The sequence below is a fragment of the Lagenorhynchus albirostris genome, chromosome 10, assembly GCF_949774975.1.
Source record: "Lagenorhynchus albirostris chromosome 10, mLagAlb1.1, whole genome shotgun sequence".
Lineage (NCBI taxonomy): Eukaryota > Metazoa > Chordata > Mammalia > Artiodactyla > Delphinidae > Lagenorhynchus > Lagenorhynchus albirostris.
In genome coordinates, this window is record NC_083104.1 from 66,593,481 (window position 1) to 66,612,898 (window position 19,418).

At 53.2% G+C, this 19,418-nt stretch overlaps 1 protein-coding gene across 3 annotated transcripts in view; it reads right to left on the reverse strand.

Moving 5' to 3' along the window:
• The window catches only part of CPNE5 (copine 5), an 83,526-nt gene that overhangs the window by 13,280 nt on the left and 50,828 nt on the right, over positions 1-19,418 (reverse strand). For all 3 annotated transcript variants that reach the window (XM_060162731.1, XM_060162730.1, XM_060162732.1), the window contains 5 exons: positions 19,123-19,226; positions 14,226-14,330; positions 6,801-6,842; positions 4,657-4,732; positions 623-676 (listed from right to left, as the gene is read on the reverse strand). In XM_060162731.1, the coding sequence (XP_060018714.1) occupies positions 623-676; positions 4,657-4,732; positions 6,801-6,842; positions 14,226-14,330; positions 19,123-19,226 (381 nt within the window). The remainder of the gene's footprint in view (positions 1-622; positions 677-4,656; positions 4,733-6,800; positions 6,843-14,225; positions 14,331-19,122; positions 19,227-19,418) is intronic.

Sequence of the window (19,418 nt, forward strand, 5' to 3'; positions counted from 1 at the left end):
TTCCCAGCTGTATCCCTCGTGTCTGGAAAGGCACCTGGCACATGGTAGCACACGGTAAATATTTGTTGAAGAAAGGCACGAATGTCCTGAAGATCAGCCCCCAGAAGCCACTGGGCCGGTATAATCCCAGCATGGTCATGGTTAAGCAGGGGTACAGCCCACAGCAGCTGCAAGCTCTGAATTTAACTGTTGTGCTCACTGCCTTGTCTACCACCTTCTAGCTCTGTGACCTTGGTTGAGTCACTTCCCTGCCTGCAGCCTTGGTTTCCGCTTTCATGATGAGGTGATGATAATGTCTGCCTCTTAAGGAAACAACCTGTGAAAAGCACCTAAATGGGGAATTTCCCAGAGGGCCCAATAAATGCGACTCTTTTTCCTCTTCCTTCCACAGGAAGTCCCCATGGTAGTTTCTCTCTGGGATTTCTCATTCTGTATCACAGGGCCTGGTGTGTCTCTTACACGTCTACCTCGTGTTGCTCCATCGGCCCCATCCCTCCCCACCCCTAACCCTCCAGGTCTCGTTCCCACACCCCGCAGGAGCACACACAGACACACATGACTCCTGCCACCAGACCTGGCTCGGGATGTCTACACCCATGGCAGAAAGGGGGTGGCTACTCACTGTGCCAGAATTCACATATTTCTTTTTCTTCATTTTCTTCTTCGGGTTTACCACCTGCAGAAAAAAACGGTGACCAGGTAAGAAGGAGCGTTTCCAAGCAGTCAGGGCTGGGCGTGGCCCTGAAGGCAGGAGAGAGGGAGGAGTCGTGGGTGACTAGGTAGACACAGAAGGAAGAACGAACTGGATTTCGGGCACAGGTGGGAAGTGCAGGTGGGAGGCTAGCAGGCTGTGCAGTTGGAAACTGAGAGCCTGGGGAGAGAAGCCCAGAACAACCTTGGAGCCACCACAGGCACGAAAGTCACCCAGATGACATGGTGCTCACTGACATATTCACGGGACGACAGCTTGCTAGGCAGCCTGTCGAAGGGAGGGCACACTGCAGCCCCAAGACTACACTGCGCCTCAGTTTCCCAACCTGTTCTATGAGGGTGTGGAACTTTTAGAATTTACCGGATCTCGAACTTTTACTCCAAAGTAGCCCTCCCAGTGGAGGAGAATGAACATGGACGCCTGGGGGCCTGGGCATCGCCGAAAAATCTGGCCACAAGCACATTTCTTTGAAGTCTTCTCTGTTATCTTTAAATCTGCCTGTATGCCACATTTCCACTCTCTAATTATAACTGTTTTAATATTAAAGCACTGTTTTGTTCTCAGATCTTCTGTGAAGTGGGCACTGAGAAAGCATCCTGTTTGTTCTGAGGTTTCATGCATAACCTGGCACACAGCCCCTCCCCCATCCCACCCCCACCCCACCCCACCAGCCTCTCCAGCCCTAAGCGGCTGCACCCCCTAGGGGCCAGCCTAGCAACCTCCCAACTCCTGAGCTGGAGTTCTAAGCCTCCTCCTCTCCCTCTCCTCACATCCCCAGGGTCTCCAGGGCAGGTGTGGGGTCTGCCCTCCTGTGCAAGGGGCTCCCAGGACCAGCAGCTGTGCTGGCTCTGGATACAGTGGTAAGACATTGCCCCCATTCCTGAGGACATCGTGGTCTTTGAGGGGGCAGGAAGTATGATAAACAGGTAATAGGTATGGGAGTGGGGTGGGGGGTAGAGCAGGAGCACCAAGGAGAGGCATCCACTTCAGACCCTGGGGTAGAGTGGGTGTGCAGGGGGGGGCTTCCTGAGGCAAGAACAGCAAAGGGAACCCCAAGGGAGGCACAAGCACAAATGAAGCCACAGAGACTGAGACAGCATGGAGGTTCAGAGAGCCTCAGATGGCATGATGGGGCTGAGAGTGGGGATGGGTAGAGGGAAGCGGACAGGGCTAGACCGTAGGGGCTCCTAGAGCTGTGATGTATATGGCTGCTTACACACGCCCTCCCCCGTCCCCCCGGCTGCACATAGACTGCGGGTCACTGGGGCATGGCACCCGTGTGAAGGAGCTTGGACTCCCCTTGTAGGTAAAGGTCCCTTTAGGATCTCAGCTGGTGTGGAGTCTCCCCGCTCCCCTGTGCGAACCAGGCAGAGGCAGTGGGTGACATGCACAGTCGGGGGTTAAGCAGGGCAGCAATGTGGTCAGTTACAATTTTGGAGAAGTATTTGGGTTACTGACTGGAGGACGGAAGGAGGCGGAAAGGCCATTACGGGGCTGTCACAAAGCCCCTACACAGGGGAGACGGTGACAGTGGGGGTAGACGGCAATGAAGGGGACAAATGTCAGAATATTTCGGTGGCAGGAGGAGTAGGATTCAGTCATGGACTGGGTGTGGGATGAGGGGCAGGAGGTGTCAAGGATGCCTCCCCAGGTGCCATGGCCGCTGTGATGACAACACAGGAGGAGGAGCTGGCTGGCCAGGGGGAGAGGAGGGCTGCAGGGACTTTAGCCAGTGCATTCAGTTTGGGAAGGCTGAGTCTAAGGAGTGGCCAGAAGACAGCTGGGCATATGTGTTGGACACCCAGGCTGACGCTGGGGCCTGAGATGAGGGTCTTTCCTGGCAGAAGCCCGTTCTCTCTTCAGGCACTTCTGACTCTAGAAGGGCCTTCCTGAGCCCAAACCGGCCTCCCAGGGATGCCCTCCATGGTGCAAGGCCTGCCCCGGGGCTGCCAGAGTTAATTCCTTTTCTACCTGATGGCGTTTCAGATGTGTAAAGACAGCACTTCTTTTTGCCAGCGCTGCAGTTTCTCTCATTGATTGCAAGGGGGCAGGGACCAATGACTGAGAAAACAAGTCACTGAAGCCTGAGAGATCGTGGCCTCATCTGAGCCTGTCAAGCATCCTTAGAATCAAACTCCAGGAGACCTGACCCCTTCCCTTCACTTCCCTAAAAATGTCCTTAAAAGAGTCCAGGGCTTCCCTGGTGGCACAGTGGTTGAGAGTCCGCCTGCCGATGCAGGGGACACGGGTTCATGCCCCAGTCCGGGAGGATCCCACATGCCTCGGAGCGGCTGGGCCCGTGAGCCATGGCCGCTGGGCCTGCGCATCCAGAGCCTGTGCTCTGCAACGGGAGGGGCCGCGGCGGTGAGAGGCCCGCGTACCGCTAAAAAAAAAAAAAAAAGAGTCCAAAGACGGAGCGTGCTTCTCTCTGCCGGGGTGAGGGGACAGAGACAGCTCCGTCCTTTGTCCTTACAAAAAGCAAAGCAATTAACTATGAGGATCATGGCTCTTTCAAAGAAATCCATCACGTTCCATTCTCACAAATAGCCTTGTTCAATTGAATTCATTGTGAATGTATAATAAGCACCTACTGTGTGCCCAGGAGGGCCCAGGCCAATGTGACCAGGGCAACAGGAGGGGCTGTCACTTTGTCTGCCCTTGGGGAGCTTCAGTCTAGTTGGAACACAAGACCTGCCCACTCGGAACAGAGATACAGGTTGAGGGAGTGGATGCATACAGGGATTAGGGTTCAGAGATGGGAGTCAAAGCCAGCTCTAGCTGAGTGATGTAAGGATAGACCCAGTTTGTAGGATGGTTGTGAAATGTAAATCTCCTGGCACCCAAGCGCTCAACAGATGAAACTAGGAGATAGCACTGACGTAATGCTCACTAGTGGCCAGACATTGTTCTAGTAACTTATTTAATTCTCAGTGTGCATGGCACAGAGTGGGGCAAGAACTCAGCCAGGGTTGCACGGCTAATACATGGTGGAGTCAGGATACGAACCCTGGGCTGTAAATTAGGGTTATAAGTATCTGCAGTTCAGTAGGTCTGGCATGAACTATGCTGTCCATGAAGTTCATAAGTGGGAGAAAATAGGCCACCAGAGGAGTAGGACCTGAGCTAGATGTGGAAGGTGGGAGGGTATCCTGAGAGGGAGCACACACACAGGCAAAGGCTCAGCAGTAGAAAGTGTCCTTGGAGGGCAGATGATATTATCTCCAGAGAGACCGGGTGTCTTGTCCAAGGTTCTCTGGTCTAGATGGAGGTATCCTGATTCCTGTTCCTCTCTTTCCTTCCAGAAAAGAGAAGATATTCTGCAGGCCCTGAGACTGCTCTGATTAAAGGCAGAAGGCTACTTGAACTCAGGACCTCAGGTCTTGGGCCTAGAACCTTCTGACACTGTTCCCCACCTTCTGCCCACCTGCACTTCTATTCCCCCTCCTTGTTGGAAGAGCTCTCTCAGGGGGGGCACTATAACTCAATGATTTGGAGTCAGATAAGCTTAGGTTGTTTGCCTCTTGAGTCTGCCACTTACTGGGCTTTGGTCAAGTCCCCTCACTTCTCTGTGATTCAGTCTCCTTAACTGTGAAATGGGACAATAACACCCACCTCACAGGAGAACATGCAAAAACGCCAGCCACGGGCTTCCCTGGTGACGCAGTGGTTGAGAGTCCACCTGCCGATGCAGGGGACACGGGTTCGTGCCCCAGTCCGGGAAGATCCCACATGCCATGGAGCGGCTGGACCCGTGAGCCATGGCCGCTGAGCCTGCGCGTCTGGAGCCTGTGCTCCGCAACGGGAGAGGCCACAACAGTGAGAGGCCCGCGTACCGCAAAAAAACAAACAAACAAAAAAACCCAGCCATGGCTCACTGTTAGTCCTCAGCAACTGGGAGCTACATATAGTCAGAGCAAACCCCAGCCTTCAGGTGTCTGCCTCACCTCATAGATGTTGAATTGGCTCTGCCCGCGGGCCAGCTCCCGGTAACTGGTGGTGAACTCCCCAATGAAGTCATGGCTGCAAGGGAAAGTTGCTGCTGAACCGCGAGGCCCAGGCTGTGCGCTGCCTCTGCTCATCCCCCCGCCTCTCATGTCCCTTCCCCTGGCTCTCAGTTCTGCCCGGGGCCTCTGCTCCAGGGATACACACCAGCAGAGAGGGTGGGCCCCTGGGAAGAGTCCAGTGTCACCCATGGAGCAAGAAATCCAACAGACACCCAGCAAAGAGCAGGGTCCTGGAGAATAGGACCCACTTCTAATACTTGGATTCTCATTTGAACGAACGAGCAATAGTATGTATTTTGGGGACAACTGGGGAAATTTGAACATGAAATGAATATTAGATGGTATTCAAGAATTATTGTTCAATGTGTCAGGTGCAATAATGACATTTGTAGTTATTTAGAAAAATGCCCTTATTTTTTAGACATTCTCAATGAGATATTTAGAGGTAAAAATGCCATGAACTGTAACTTAAACTACATCAAAACATAGATAAGGCAACTATGGCAACATGTAACACTTGTTAGATTCAGGTATAGGCTTAAAGTGTTCATTAAACTCTTCTCTCTACTTTTCTGTGTACTTGACATTTTTCCAATAACATTTTTTGAAAAGACAATTAGCTTTAGGTCCGTCCAGGCAGCTTGAGGTGTTTTCTGCAGTGTTTACACCTTCTGCATCTCTGCCCCACAAGCATGTGTTGACAGTAAGTGCAGCAAAACCTTGTACAAAGCAGAACTCCCATCTGCCCTGCGGTTGGCTGCCTTTCGCCACCACTCTCCCTGATAGAGGGCAGTGGTTAACATGCTGGCCAGGAATGCCTGCTGGAGTGTGATGCCCAGGAGGTACCCCTGGGGCCTTGCCCCACCTTGAGTCCACACTGTCTTTTGTCTACATATTTACAGCTCTCAGCATTCAGACTATGAGCTCCTTGATGGTGGGACCCAATGGCATCTGGTAGCTGTCTCCAGCTTCCCTGGTAAAGGAAAGGTATGGGGAACTCCAGGGTAAGGTGATGAGGTGAATCGTGGGTGGAAGCCTGAAGCTGACTTGCCTGTGATGTGGTTAAAGCGAAGAGAGGAGGGGACAGAGTGAGCTGGCAGAGTAGTGTTGGCACTAGAGTTTCTCTACAGGAAGGTGTTGGGCAGGTGAGCTCCTTGGAAGGAGCTCCGGCCTAACTTAGAGCTGTACTTGCACAGCCCTTTACGGCATTCCCCATCCATGTCACAGACTTGATAGGCACCAGTGGAGATCAGAGGGCTTAAAGCCCCTCTATGACCCCCCTGGTAGCACCACAGGATGGAGGGCTCACAAAAGTCGGGAAGTATGACATACTTGGATTTGGTTGGATTTGGTTCAACAGACAAGCAGGAGCCGGTGAGGGTTCTACTAAAGTTGTGAGAGGCCTGTTCTGGTCCTCGTCTATGAATTCCCAGTGATACTGGCTCCTTGGGGGCACTTAGATACACAGAAGAGGAAGCCCCTGGCCTCCCCAAGGTTAGGCTCAGCCCTACTCAGGCTCTGCCTTACCACTCCGGGGTCCATTCATATGCTCGCCTTTCCCATATCCCACTCCGTCAGCCCTGCTCCCCACAAACAACTCCTCTGAGGAGTCAAGGGCCTCCTGCTAGATTTCAGGGAGTCTCTGAGAGCCAAGCTCATCTTCTGCACTTCAGTCACCACACGATGCTTAGCCTCACACAGAGAACGTGGTCATGAATGCTCAGGAGGTCACTAATATCTGCCTGTACCTTAGAACATGCACATTTCAGAAAATCCTACATTCTTCCAAATGTGGGGAGGTTTTAGACACTGGCTGGCCGCTAGGCAGCTGTTTGAGGAAAAGAGGCCTCTTACACCCCTTGCACCATGTCCTGCAGGACACAGGCCCTCTGGTGCCTCAGTGGAGCTGGGCATGGAAGAGCCACAGAGGCAGTGGTCCCTCCACAGGAAACCCAGGCCCCTCACCCCCCAAGCTGCCATGGGTGGGGACCTGGGCATAGCTCTCTCCATGAGAGGGCAAGATCCACCTTCCTCCCAGGGACTGTCCCCCTCCTTGCTCACCTTCTGTCCTTCTGCCAGCTTACCTGCCATCTCGATCCCAGTCGTATACCTCCACCTTGATGGTCCTGTAAGGCAAAGGGCCCATGGTGGGATGGACTTGACCCAGCATCTGCGTAGCCTGAGAATGGGGCCACCTGCGTGGCCTTCTCACGCTCCTGGGCCAAAAGGGGATGGAGGAACACCCACCTGTCTCTGAGGGCCCTCGGTGAAGAGGCAGCAGCCCAGGAGACAAAGGAACTATCTTGAAGCCTTTAAAGGTCTTAGGGACAGAGGCAGCTCCAAAGCTGCACTGGGACTTCCCTGAATTTCAGGGAAGATGTAGAAAGGCAGCCTCAGACTTCAGTTCACCCCACCTTCTCTTGGCCACCCCAGATGGGGCACAGATCCCAGCATGAAGCCATACTGCAGTTTATCAGGGGTGGGGCCGTTAGAATGTGAGTGTGGTGCTCCGTAGATCCAAGGCCTAAGCAGGGTGGGCTCTCCTGGTGGGACCCTGGGGTTCAAGGAGTCTGAGTGGTGGGGAGCTACTCCGCATGTCAGGGATGGACCCAGGGGTCCTGACTCAGGATGGCCTGCTGAGCTTTTCCATGCCAGACTGGCTCCTGAGTGAGGGTGTAATTATCTTCACATTTTAGCCTGTCTGCTTTAATTAGTTTGTTTTGACTCCTGAGCTTGGGGCTGGGCTTTGGGAGCCCATTTTATTTTTAGCCTGTTTCTATGGCAACAGGCTAGCAGACCAGAGGCAGAGGAGGGAGGTGGAGGTTGCAGGTTAACCCTTGGTACCAGCAGTCCTCCAGGGATGCCCAGGGATGGGGCAGATGCCCGGGGCCCTCTGCAGGGTCAGGGTCTGGAGAGGTGGAAGAGGCATGGGGGAGCTGGGTCTCCAGCCTTCAGTTCTAAATGGGGCACACAGAGGCGGCTGCCCAGGCCTGTGTTCTATGAATATCTCATCATTTGGCCCATGGCCGCGGCCCATCTCCTCAAGTCTGCAGGGAGTCAGCCTTGGAGTTCCAGAACCCCCAGAAGGAGGCGCTGTCTCCCTTCAGATGAGCCTCCATGGGGCATGGGGGTGGGATGCGGATTCTCCTGTATCAGGGTAGAAACTGTTCAGGAAATGAAGGGATGCCCAGTACGTTGTGCAGCAACTGGATTTTTGTTACCAAAATGTAAAATGGGGCAGGCATAGAAGCCCACCATTTAGAGAAATCCTTTAAATTTTTGTGAAAAACAAAAAACTATGTCTCTCTGAGGAGAATTATTATGGAAAGAAAAATAAAATCTAGGCCTCTGAAGGTAGGCTGGTGATCTGGAAAGAGTAGAAAGTGTCTGGGGTGTGGACTTGGATGCTGGGCCCTTTGCACTGGGACCTGGAGATGTCGCTTAACCTCTCTGAGCCACAAAATCATTTTAAAGTAGGGATAATAACGGCCCTACAGAATAGCTGTGGAGACAAATTGGTAAAACTGCCTGGCATGCGTTGGATCTCTATAAACATGCCTCCTGGGCTTCCCTGGTGATGCAGTGGCTGGAAATCCGTCTGCCAGTTCAGGGGACACGGGTTCGATCCCTGGTCCAGGAAGATCCCACATGCTGCGGAGCAACTAAGCCCTTGCGCCACAACTGCTGAGCCTGCTCTCTAGAGCCCGCGAGCCACAACTACTGAAGCCCACGTGCCTAGAGCCCATGCTTTGCAACAAGAGAAGCCACCGCAATGACAAGCCCACGCACCGCAAGGGAGACACAACACAGCCCAAAAGAAATTAAAACAAAAAAAAGCCTCCTCTCCACTTTAGCATTTGGGCCACACCTGGGATAGTTTTGTTTGTTTTTTTTGTTTTTTTTAAATAAATTTTTTTATTTTATTATTTTATTTTATTTATTTATTGTTTCTGGCTGCATTGGGTCTTCATTGCTGCGCACGTGCTTTTCTCTGGTTGTGGCGAGCGCGGGCTACTCTTCGTTGCGGTTCGTGGGCTTCTCATTGCAGTGGCTTCTCTTGTTGCGGAGCACGGGCTCTAGGCACGTGGGCTTCAGTAGTTGTGGCACGTGGGCTCAGTAGTTGTGGCACGTGGGCACACCACAACAACGGACCACCAACACCAGTCCCTCAGGTGACTAGATCAGTGACAGCCAACGTGCTCAGAGGCTATAGGAGGACCCCAGTCATAGCCACGGCCTTGGATACCCAAAAAAATCACTGGGAGAATTTTTTTTTAATCTCACTGCCAGAAGGCGTGATTTAATTGGTCTGGATAGGGCTCAGGCACAGGTAGTTTTTAAAAGTCCCCTGGCTGATTCTAACGTGCTTCCAGAGCCACTAACCTCTCTAGATGAAATTACTGCTTTTCAAACTTGGTTACACATCGGATCCCCCAGGGAGCTTTAGCAATCCTGATGCTGATGCCTCACCCCAGAGATTCAGAATCAATTGGTCTGGGGGTGCAGCCTGTGCAGGGGAATTGTTAAAAGCTCCTCAGGGGGGCTTCCCTGGTGGTGCAGTGGTTGAGAATCTGCCTGCCGATTCAGGGGACATGGGTTCGAGCCCTGGTCTGGGAGGATCCCACATGCCGCGGAGCAACTGGGCCCGTGAGCCACAACTACTGAGCCTGCGCGTCTGGAGCCTGTGCTCCGCAACAAGAGAGGCTGCGACAGTGAGAGGCCCGCGCACTGCGATGAAGAGAGGCCCCCGCTTGCCACAACTAGAGAAAGCCCTCGCGCAGAAATGAAGACCCAACACAGCCTAAATAAATAAATTAAAAAAAAAAAAAAGCTCCTCAGGGGATTTGAACTTGCAGCTGAGGTTGAGACCACTGAGTACGAGATTCCTGTGCCAACTCACCCCAGTAGCGATCACAGCCAAGGCTCCAGGGGTGGCTGCAGGGAGTCAGATTAGCTCGGAGACCGAAATCTCCAGAACTGGGGAAGAAGGAGGTGCCCAGAGGCAGGGGAAGGCAGTAGCAAAAGCCAGACACAGCTGGTCAGTAGCAGCACTAGGCCTCTTGGCAGGGAGCCAGTGTCCTGTGGGTCTCTGAACGCGTGGGGCAGGAGTGACAGAGCGGGGTGTGTGAGCCTCAGCAGGCCAGCAAGGATGGGGGACGCTGGCAAAGACTCCAGGCTTGCCCCCCAGCACACCAAGCAGCTCTGTCCATAGCCTCCTCTGAACCGAGCTGTAGGTCTGCTCCTAACGAGCCTCTCCCTCTCCCAGGCAGGGAAAACAGGAAAAGGTATGTTTCCCTGATGCTTACAAGTCCCGAGGGCTGACAGGCCTTGAGGGGTTCGCCCTAAACTAACTGAGTCAGTCCATTACTCTGAGAAGCTGCTGGGAGGAAGAAGAGCATCGAGCCTCACAGGCCCAGGCAGTGAGGCTTGATGGCAGAGGTGCTGTGCAACCCCAGCTGTACTGCACTGACTGTGGCTCCTGTGTCTGAGTTCAGCTTGTGCATGTGTGAACCAGGGATAAGACACTCCTAACTGAAGCCATAGTATTGGGCCCAGCCCCTCCCGGTGCTCAGCGTGTGGTGGGGTTCAAAGGAGAAGCAACTGGTTCAATCCAGGGGGCCGAAGTTTGGGTGATGTGACAGCCCCCCAGCTCCTGGGAACCCTCTCCCTTCTCCAGGTGAAGACCCAGTACCCTTAACACCCTTTTAAAACCTACTTATTCACCATGAAGGTGTGAGTGAGTGATAGCAGCCCGACCCAGAGGAATTTGGTTTAACAGGGACAAATCCTCAAGTCGCAGAATAGTCAAGGACAGAGCAGGGGGACTTCAGGGAAGGCAGGAGAAGTGCTTTCATCACCCTTCACCTCACTTCACCCCACTGGAGGGCTAGATTAATTCTAACCCTGAGTCCACTTCCTCTGACTCAGGTTCTGCTCAGCTGGGTCGCTTGGGTTTGGTCTTGTGTGGACTGGAAACACAGCAAAGGCAGGGGGACCCCAAACCAGGGGAACCCCAAATTAGAGGGTCAGCCCAGAAGTGACTTCTGGAGAAGGGACATGCACCTTCTCCTTGCCCTGGCAAGTGACATAATCTGTGGTCCTCCGTTTCCCCATCTGTGAAATGGGCATGTCATTAGTACCCACCTTCTAGGGTTATTGTGAAATTTAAACTCACAAAATAAGATACTGTATTTAAACCAATTAGGACACAATTTGGCCCATGTCCTAAAGACTCAGTAAAGCTTAATAAGATTAACTCGTTTCCACCCCCATCATTCCAAGAAAACGGCCCTTTCTCAGCAGATCCCTGGTTCTCACCCCCTGGCCCTCTTTTTCACAATAGTAAGTTGATATTTCTGTTTGAACTCTCTTCTCTCAGCTCCCTGACTATGGCTGCCCTCCCCCTGGTCCCTTCTTATCTCTCTGACATCCCCCTACTCCTGACCTCTGCCAGCCCCCCTCCTGGGGACTCCCAGACCTCTGTTCTCCTCTCCCCTGGGAAGAACACCACTGTACCTGTCCCATAGCTACACAGTCTGGCTCCCTGTCACACTTCCCATTTCCACTAGTGGTACCATCGTCTCTCATCCTCCAAACTCCAAACCCTAATAATCTCTACGTCTCTTTCACTCCCATATCCAGGCAGCTGTCAAGGCCTTTTGAGTCTTCCTTCTACCTCCTATCTCGAAGCAGACCTGCTCAAGCCCCTGAGCAAACTCTCCTAGAGCTGTCCTCCAAGTGTCCCACCCCACTCACCCCACACCTTGGCCATTCATCAGCAGAGCGCTGGAGTTTAAGAACACAGATCCTAGAGCCAGCCTGCTTGGGTCCAGATTCTGATGCTACTGGCAGTAAGACCCTGGGTGAGTTACTTAACCTCTCTGGGCCTCAGTTTCCTTACCTAGGAGATGTGGCTAGTATTTGTACCTTTTTCAGAAGAGGTACTAATTGTTGGGAGGATTAAATTAGTTCACATACATCAATTACCTCAGAAGTGCCACAGGAGCCTTTGCTGTTATTATTATGACCCATGTATCCCACCTTGGCCTGGGAGCAACCTCAGAAGGAAACTTGGGTCTGAGAGCTCACTGTGTCCACAGCACCCAACACGGTGTCTGGTGCCCGGCTGGCCTGGAAGACAGGGCTGCTGGATTAAACCCAATGTGTACTGTGAGACTTCAAGAGGTGCCTCGGAAGTAGAGGAAAGCGGCCTTGTTTTCCTGAACAAGGCCCACCCTGTCCTGCCCTACGGGGGCCTCCCAAATGCCTGCACCTCCTGAGTGGCTGTTGTGTATGTGGGTGACCCTAGGGCTCAGCAGGGGGCAGGTCTGCTCGCTTACCAGGCCAGTGTGACACACCTGACACCTCCATTAGCACCACTGTCAGTCACATCACAGTTAATCTGTCCCTGGCTTTGGAGGAGGGCCCAAGCTGCCCAGCCATCCTGGAGGGAAACCAGTCCAGGGCTCAGCCTGGGAGGGGGATGGGAGCCCACCTGGGCTTTCCGCAAAGCCTGCACCTTCCCCCCACACCCGCACCTCCTCCGATGGCTGATCGGAGAGCCCAGGCCTCTGAGCTGGGCTGACCTCCTTACAAGGCTGGATTCTGAGGCCCTAGGAGGCCTTCCCCGGGATGCGGGTTGTGGGGGGTCAGCTGGACAAACCCCGAAACCTCTAGGCAGTGCGGTCGGAAATCCCAATTCCTTCCACCCCTATGAGAATGGAGCTGCCATGTTCTCCCATACCCCAACCTTGAATTTCCGCTCCCTTCCTCTCTATCCCAACCATTTTTCCTACACCCCTTGTCCCCAGGAACTGACGCTGCCCCCGCAACCTTCCACCCTGCCCTGAGCCTCCTTTAGACCCTGTTGCTTCAACCCCTCCCATTCCCCACCACTCCAGAAGCCCCAGGACCTGGCTAGACACGGAACGGGGGTTTGTTTGGCTGAAATGCCTATTTTTGTTTCCAGTCTCATTTTGCACAACTATTTAACTGTCTAAAATATACGTGTGCACATCTGAGCTCCCTGTAAGCCCCCTGAAGACAGAAATGTGGCTACATTCCCTTGAATGCCACACAGCTGGAGGCGCAGTGCTGAGCACATCGTAGGTGCTCAATGACCACCTATGGAACAGACTGTGGCTTTTCTGTCCCAGCCGAGGCAGGAAAAGAAGCCACTTCATCTCCTGGATCAGCAGCCTAATAGGGAGAGAGACAGGGGTGCCTGGAGGCCATCCGTCTGCTCATTCCTGTCCCCTCACCCCACTGCACATACCCTGTCAGTAGCCACTGTGAACAGAGTGCCAGGGAGCCCATGCCAATGCCACCAGCCAGGATGCCCTGAGGTATCTGTTCTGACACCCTAGGGCTCCTGTCAGAGTGGCCAGCAGAGGCCCAGCTTCCTCAGGGCTGCCTGGACAGCCCTGCCCGAGAAGCCCCTGCCAGCTCGCCCACCTGCTATAGCAACCACCAGGAAACCAGGCTGGGTTCTTGTGACTTAACACAGACCAATACCGTGTTACAGCTCCCATCCTACGTGTCCCCTCTCCCCCCTACATTTGCCACAATTTGTAATTATATGTTTCTTTGTGCAATTATTGGATTAATGTCTGCCTCCCCCACTAGCATATAAACTCCAAGAGGTTGGGTGAAGGGTGAAGACTGTGTGTTTTGTTTCCTCCTGACTTCCCAGCATCTAGTGCAGTGCCTGTCACATGGTAGGGCATCAATTAACGTTTGTGGATGAAATGCTGAACGGCATTTTATGTATACCAGAGCCTTACATGTAGGTTGTGAGCTTCAAAGCAGCCCTACAAGGTAGGTGGATGTTTAGGTACCCAGTTTACAGATAAGGAAACTGAGGCTCAGACAGGTCAAAGTTTGCCCAGGTTGAGAGTGCTTTTTTCGTCACAGAGTCAGGATTGGAAACTAGGTATCTGTATCTATACTCAACAATCTACACTCAAACAATGATGAGGTGTATTATGAGTAGGCTTTGTAGCGTCAAAAAATTCCATGAGCTGTTTGCACTGCATCCCTCATCCCCATTTATGGCAACTCATCTGGCAGCACATATCCTGGGATCCTGACTCCCCAGAGTCTCTCAGCCAGGAGTTGGGGCTGCTGGGGACCAAGTCACCTCTACGTGCATCTAGAGCCGCCATCTGGCCCCCACCTGCCCCTCACTGGGCACAGTGAAAAGACCAGCTACTGAGCTCCGGGCAGGGCGCCCAACACACACCAGGGCTTCTCTGAAATCCTTGGTACCTCCCATCCCCCCAACCTGGGAGGGCTTCCACCAATGGGAAAGTCAGACCGGGAGGAAAAAAGGCGGGGTGTGGTGAGGGAAGGGCAGGGAGCCAGAGGGATCCCCAGTTCCACCCTGTGCAGGGCCACCAGCACGCAGCTCCAGGAGGCTCTGCTCGCTTGTACTGATGGGATGGCCCTCATCAACGTGACCGTGCCCCCCGCACCTGTGCTTGGGGACAGGGGACATTTTCTCATCTCACCGATCATAGTCCCCGTTGCAGAGGGCTCTCACAGGAATGGAGAAAGTTTGCCAGACTGGGTTTAGGGTGTTCTTCATGACCTCAGTCTTGTGGCAGATGGTGAACCTGGCAAAGAAGAGAGGGAAGTCTGTCAGTCCTGACTCCAAGGGAGGCAGAATTCAGATCACCAGAGGGGCTGGCTTGTTAATCTCTGCAGTTGCCAGACAGTAGAAACAATGGCTTCGTGAGGTGATGAGCTGCCTGTCACTAGCAGCATCCAGGTAGAAGCTAGACAGCCATTCCTTTTTTTTTTATCTTTGTATAAACTTCAGTTTATTTTATTTTTTTAACATTTTTATTGGAGTATAATTGCTTTACAATGGTGTGTTAGTTTCTGTTGTATAACAAAGTGAATCAGCTATATATATACATATATCCCCATATCTCCTCCCTCTTGCATCTCCCTCCCACCCTCCCTATCCCACCCCTCTAGGTGGTCACAAAGCACCGAGCTGATCTCCCTGTGCTACGCAGCTGCTTCCCACTAGCTATCTATTTTACATTTGGTAGTGTATATATGTCCATGCCACTCTCTCACTTCTTCCCAGCTTACCCTTCCCCCTCCCCGTGTCCTCAAGTCCATTCTCTACATCTGCGTCTTTATTCCTAGACAGCCATTTCTTGATAACACTACAAAAAGGATTCCTGCGCCAGGTAGGAGTGTCAGGAGATGTGGCTCTGGCCCCTGTTCTCTGCGTGACCTTGAGCAAGACTGTCCCCCTCTCGGCCTCTATTTCCTCGCCTGTAAACCCAGGGAGTTGGCCACTATTAGACTTCCTTCATCTGAGATCCATGGAAGGATCTGGAGATGGGCTTTAGGGGTCTGTGAACCCTTGAAATCGTCAGTGGGACTGGGTGCCTGAGTTTCATGTGCTTGCTGTTCCCCTGTCTGAAGGACTCTCTCCCAAATTTCCATGTTAACGGCTCACCTCCTTACTTCCTTCAGGTTTCACTCAACTGTCATCTCTTTGACATGAGCACCTGCCCTGAGAACCATTATCTAAAATTTATACCCCCTGGTCCCCTGACTCTGAGATATCCTAGTCCCTTTCCATACTGCTTTTTCCATCCCATCTGTCACCATTTGACATTTGACATGGTCTGTCTTTCTCCTTATTTCTTTCATAGTCTGTCACTAAAATGTAAGCTCCATAAGGGCAAGGGTTTGTCTTCCTTGTTCACTGGTATATCTCTAGTGCCCAGAATAGCACCTGGCACTTAGTAAGGTGTTCATGTAATATTTTTTTCAGAATGAACTAATGAATAAATGTATTTCTCAGAGGAGAGTTTCCATAGCTCTCACTGGCATTTCAAGCCAGTGAAATTAAAGCCCCTGGCTTAGATGATCTCTAAGACCCTTTCAGCTCTTGTAGTCTGAATCCATGAGCTTGCTTTGCAAACTAAAAGTGCAGAATTGGCTTAATCCCAGCTGGGCCCCGATCCAGCGCCCCTGCCCACTCCCCATGCCGTGCCTGACTGGCCCCGCCGTGGAAGCCTGCCCTGCCACGTGGAGGGGCAGCGAGAAGCTAGAGAGGAGCTCAGGGCAGGGGCTGTCCCCATGAGATTTCCCAGCATCCACCCCAGCTACCTCCTGGCTTGGAAAGGTCACCCAGGAAGGTGCCTGGGCACCGCCCATACCCACACAGCCTGTGCCATTTCTTCTCTGGCAATTTTCAAGTCAAAATGTCATTCCTGTCACCATGGCTCAGCGTTTCTCTTCTGTGCTCCTTCTCGCCCACCCACTGGAGTGTGAGGTACATGTGGGAGACCTCCCCACACACTCCAGAGCTGGTGATGGGGACAGGAATGGGGACGGGGAAAGGAGGGGCCACAGCTGCCCATGGCTGGGGCAGTAGGTCGGGCAGGAAGAGGAGCCTGGACTGGGGGAGGAGGCAGGAGCAGCAACTGGTGGTGAAGGGAGGAAGGTTCGCACCCTGCAGGAGCCCTAACCTCCCACCTGCAACAGTCGCACAGACCTGCTGTGGACCCTCCCCGTCTCCCCACCTCTTTGGAACCACTGCCTTCTCTAGCTCCTCTCGCTTGCCAGCCAAACTGCCTGACCAAGTCTTCTAAGCTATTAGCCTTATTTCCTCCCTAGGTCTTTCTTCCTGAGACCTGTATGGTCTGTTTTCTGCTTTCAGACTCTTGCCTGAAACCACTTTCTTTAAACTCCCCCAAGCCCCCCGCCTTTTCCATCACTAAATCCACAGGCCCCTCGATCCCCTGATGTACTTGCCATGGGGGACAAGGCCCTAGTGTGGAAATGGTCCCTGCAGTCATCTCCCAGCTCAACTCAATTCATTTCAACACACACTCGGGACGTGGCCGTGGGGTGAGGGTGTGAACCAACGGGGTCAGACAGATGTGGGCTCCGGTCCCAGGACCACTACCTCCAGCTGTGCAGCCCTGGGCACGTGACTGAGCTTCCCAAAGAACCGTAACTAACGCTGCCAGATCCTGTTCTAATAACCCGAATTAACTCATTTAATCCTCACGGCTTCCCTGGGAGGGAGGTGTTATGATTCTCCCCATCACACACACCAAGAAACTGAAACGCAGAGGGTAGGGCCCCACTGTCCAGAATGGTAGCCACTAGCCTCACGTGGCTATTTACATTTAAATTAACTAAAATGAAATGAAATAAAAAATTCAGTTCCTCTGTCGCACTAGCCCCTTTCAAGGGCTCAGCAGCTATACGTGGCTGATGGCGACCATAAGGGACAGTGAGATACAGAACATCTCCACCATCACATAAAGTTCCATTCGGTTAGACACGTGCCTAAAATTACAGAGTTAATGATTGGCAGCGACTGGCCGAGCCCGGCTCTCCATCACCACATTCTTGCTCCCAGACCAGTGATTCTGATTGAAGAAGACAAGGTGTATGCAGTGCCAGGAGCACGGGTGCTCCGTGGATGCTTCCTGCCCTTTTCCCTCCTGGCGTGGCAGGCCTGACATTTCACTCCCTGTGGTCCCTCTGGATCGGTTTCTCCAGCTGCCCTTGGTGTCCCCTCACCCCAGACAGAGCCAGCCCATGCTTCAAGTGAAACTCACCCCCAAATAAACCCCCATCGCCTGCCCCATCTGACCAGCTCCTTTGCCATTTTCAACAGTCTGGGTTCCCCGTAGCTCGTCTGCCAGGGAGGGGGCGGTGGGCGGTCCCCACCCAAGTTCCGCAGAGCCAGGTCTTGCCCTGCCCTTTTGCCCATGTCCTCCCCTCCCTGCCTCCTCCCCTGCATTTCCACAGCTCGCCTGGCGCAGCACCTCCCACCTGTTCACCGCGTCAGTCACGAGTCTCTCCCTCTCCCCCGCCCCCTCCCCACCCAACCTACACACCGCTCTGCTAGAATAATCATTGGCAAACACTCTGCAACATGTCCATCTCCTGTTCCACAACCCAAATCCCTCCCTCCTGCTGGCCAGTCAGCCCTCGCCGCTGAGACAAGCCCTGGGGCGGCCCCTGCCCTCCTTTCTGGAGGGGACTTGCATGGACATTTCCATGGGCACCCAGAACATTACTCAGACCTTTTCCTCCCTCCCTCAAATCAAGTCAAAGTCAACAAGAATTATTTAAAGAAATCCTGCTAAGAGTCCTACAGTGAGACAAAGGATCCTTTTGTTATGCAAATTATCGTACCTAATTTCCCTTGTTTTGTACGCTCCTTTAAAGATCAGTTTTCCCTTCGACTGAAACATACCTCCTCCCTGCTGCTGCCCTGCCCCCCAACACACACACACACACACACACACACACACACGCACGCACGCACGCACGCACGCACGCGCACATGCACACACACGCACACACCCAGAATTTCAGATTCTAGGGGACTTAGCGAGGCCTCCCTGCCCTCTGTTCAGGGCACACTTGCTTTGCACACACTGTTTCTCTAGTATGTTATTCTTCCCTGCTCCTCCCCCCACCCCCAAACCCCAAACCCCGTGGACCCATTTTTTTCCTCTCCTTCAAAACCTTCTTCCTAGTTCCCTTCTCCAGCAGCGTTTCTCTAATTAACCTCCCTGGCCCCATCGCTTCCTCATTCTGCAGAATCCCAGCTAAGCAGCTGCAGCCTTCCAGAGCTGTGGTGCTTAGAGACCATGGAGACCACCTAATCTAACCAGATCATTTTACTGATGAGAAAACAGGCCCAGAGAGGGGGCATACTTGTCTAGGGTCACAGAGCGGGTTGGAAAAGAGGACTTACGTCCCAAGACCCTCAACCTAGAATCTGTCCCTCTGTGTACATCACTGACCTCTTACATTGCCCAACGAGTTGTCTTTCCATCATATTGTGGGTGGCTTCCAGATTAGGGAGAGGAGAGAAGGAAATGGAGGCTTCAAAGATGGGAGGGATTTTGAATGAAGTCTGGGGCCAAGGGGGGAAGGGGGTCCAGATTTGCCATGCTGAGTAGGAAGTAGTGGGGGGAATATGTGTAGTGGGGTGTTAGGAAGGCTGTGCGTGAGCGAGGACAAGGCTTAGAGATGTAGACTGATGCATGTGGAAGAAGGAATAGACTATCAGAGGGGCCCCTCATTCCTGCCCTAGCCCTGTTTTTGCCCGCTCCCTCCATCTCTGACATGCCCAGCGCCAGCCATTTAGTAATGACCCTCAGAATGGCACTGTGGGCTTGCAGTCTGCCCCTTATCCCCCACCAGCCCCATCTGCGTGGCCAGGGTACTACCTTGGAGCCCCTGACTTCCACCCAGAGCCCCTGCCCTCTCTAGAGCAGGGGCCTCAGGGCAGCAGCAGGAGGAGATGGCCCAAGCCACCCCTGCCCGGCAAGTCACCACAGTCCATCCCTCCCCCCAAAGCCCATGCCCCCAGAAGTGGGGGTGAAGCGTTGCCGGAGAACTCACGTTCCATCCTCGTTGCTTCTGTAGAACACCAAGAAGGGGTCAGACTTCCCAAAGAAATCTTTCTTGTCCAGCTTGTTGGCACAGAACTGCATTGTGGCGACATCCTGGTGGGAAGGAGGGAGAAGAGGGGTGTGAGGCACAGAAGGCTGGAGGGGGGCCCGTCCCTACGGGGACACAGCCCCAGGGCCTGGGGATTCTGGGCCCCAAGCCAGTTAGAAAGGACAGCAGCTCCTGCCCTGCACCACGTGCCAGGCCCTGAGCTAGCACTTAGGAGGGTCTCATTTCATCTTCAAACA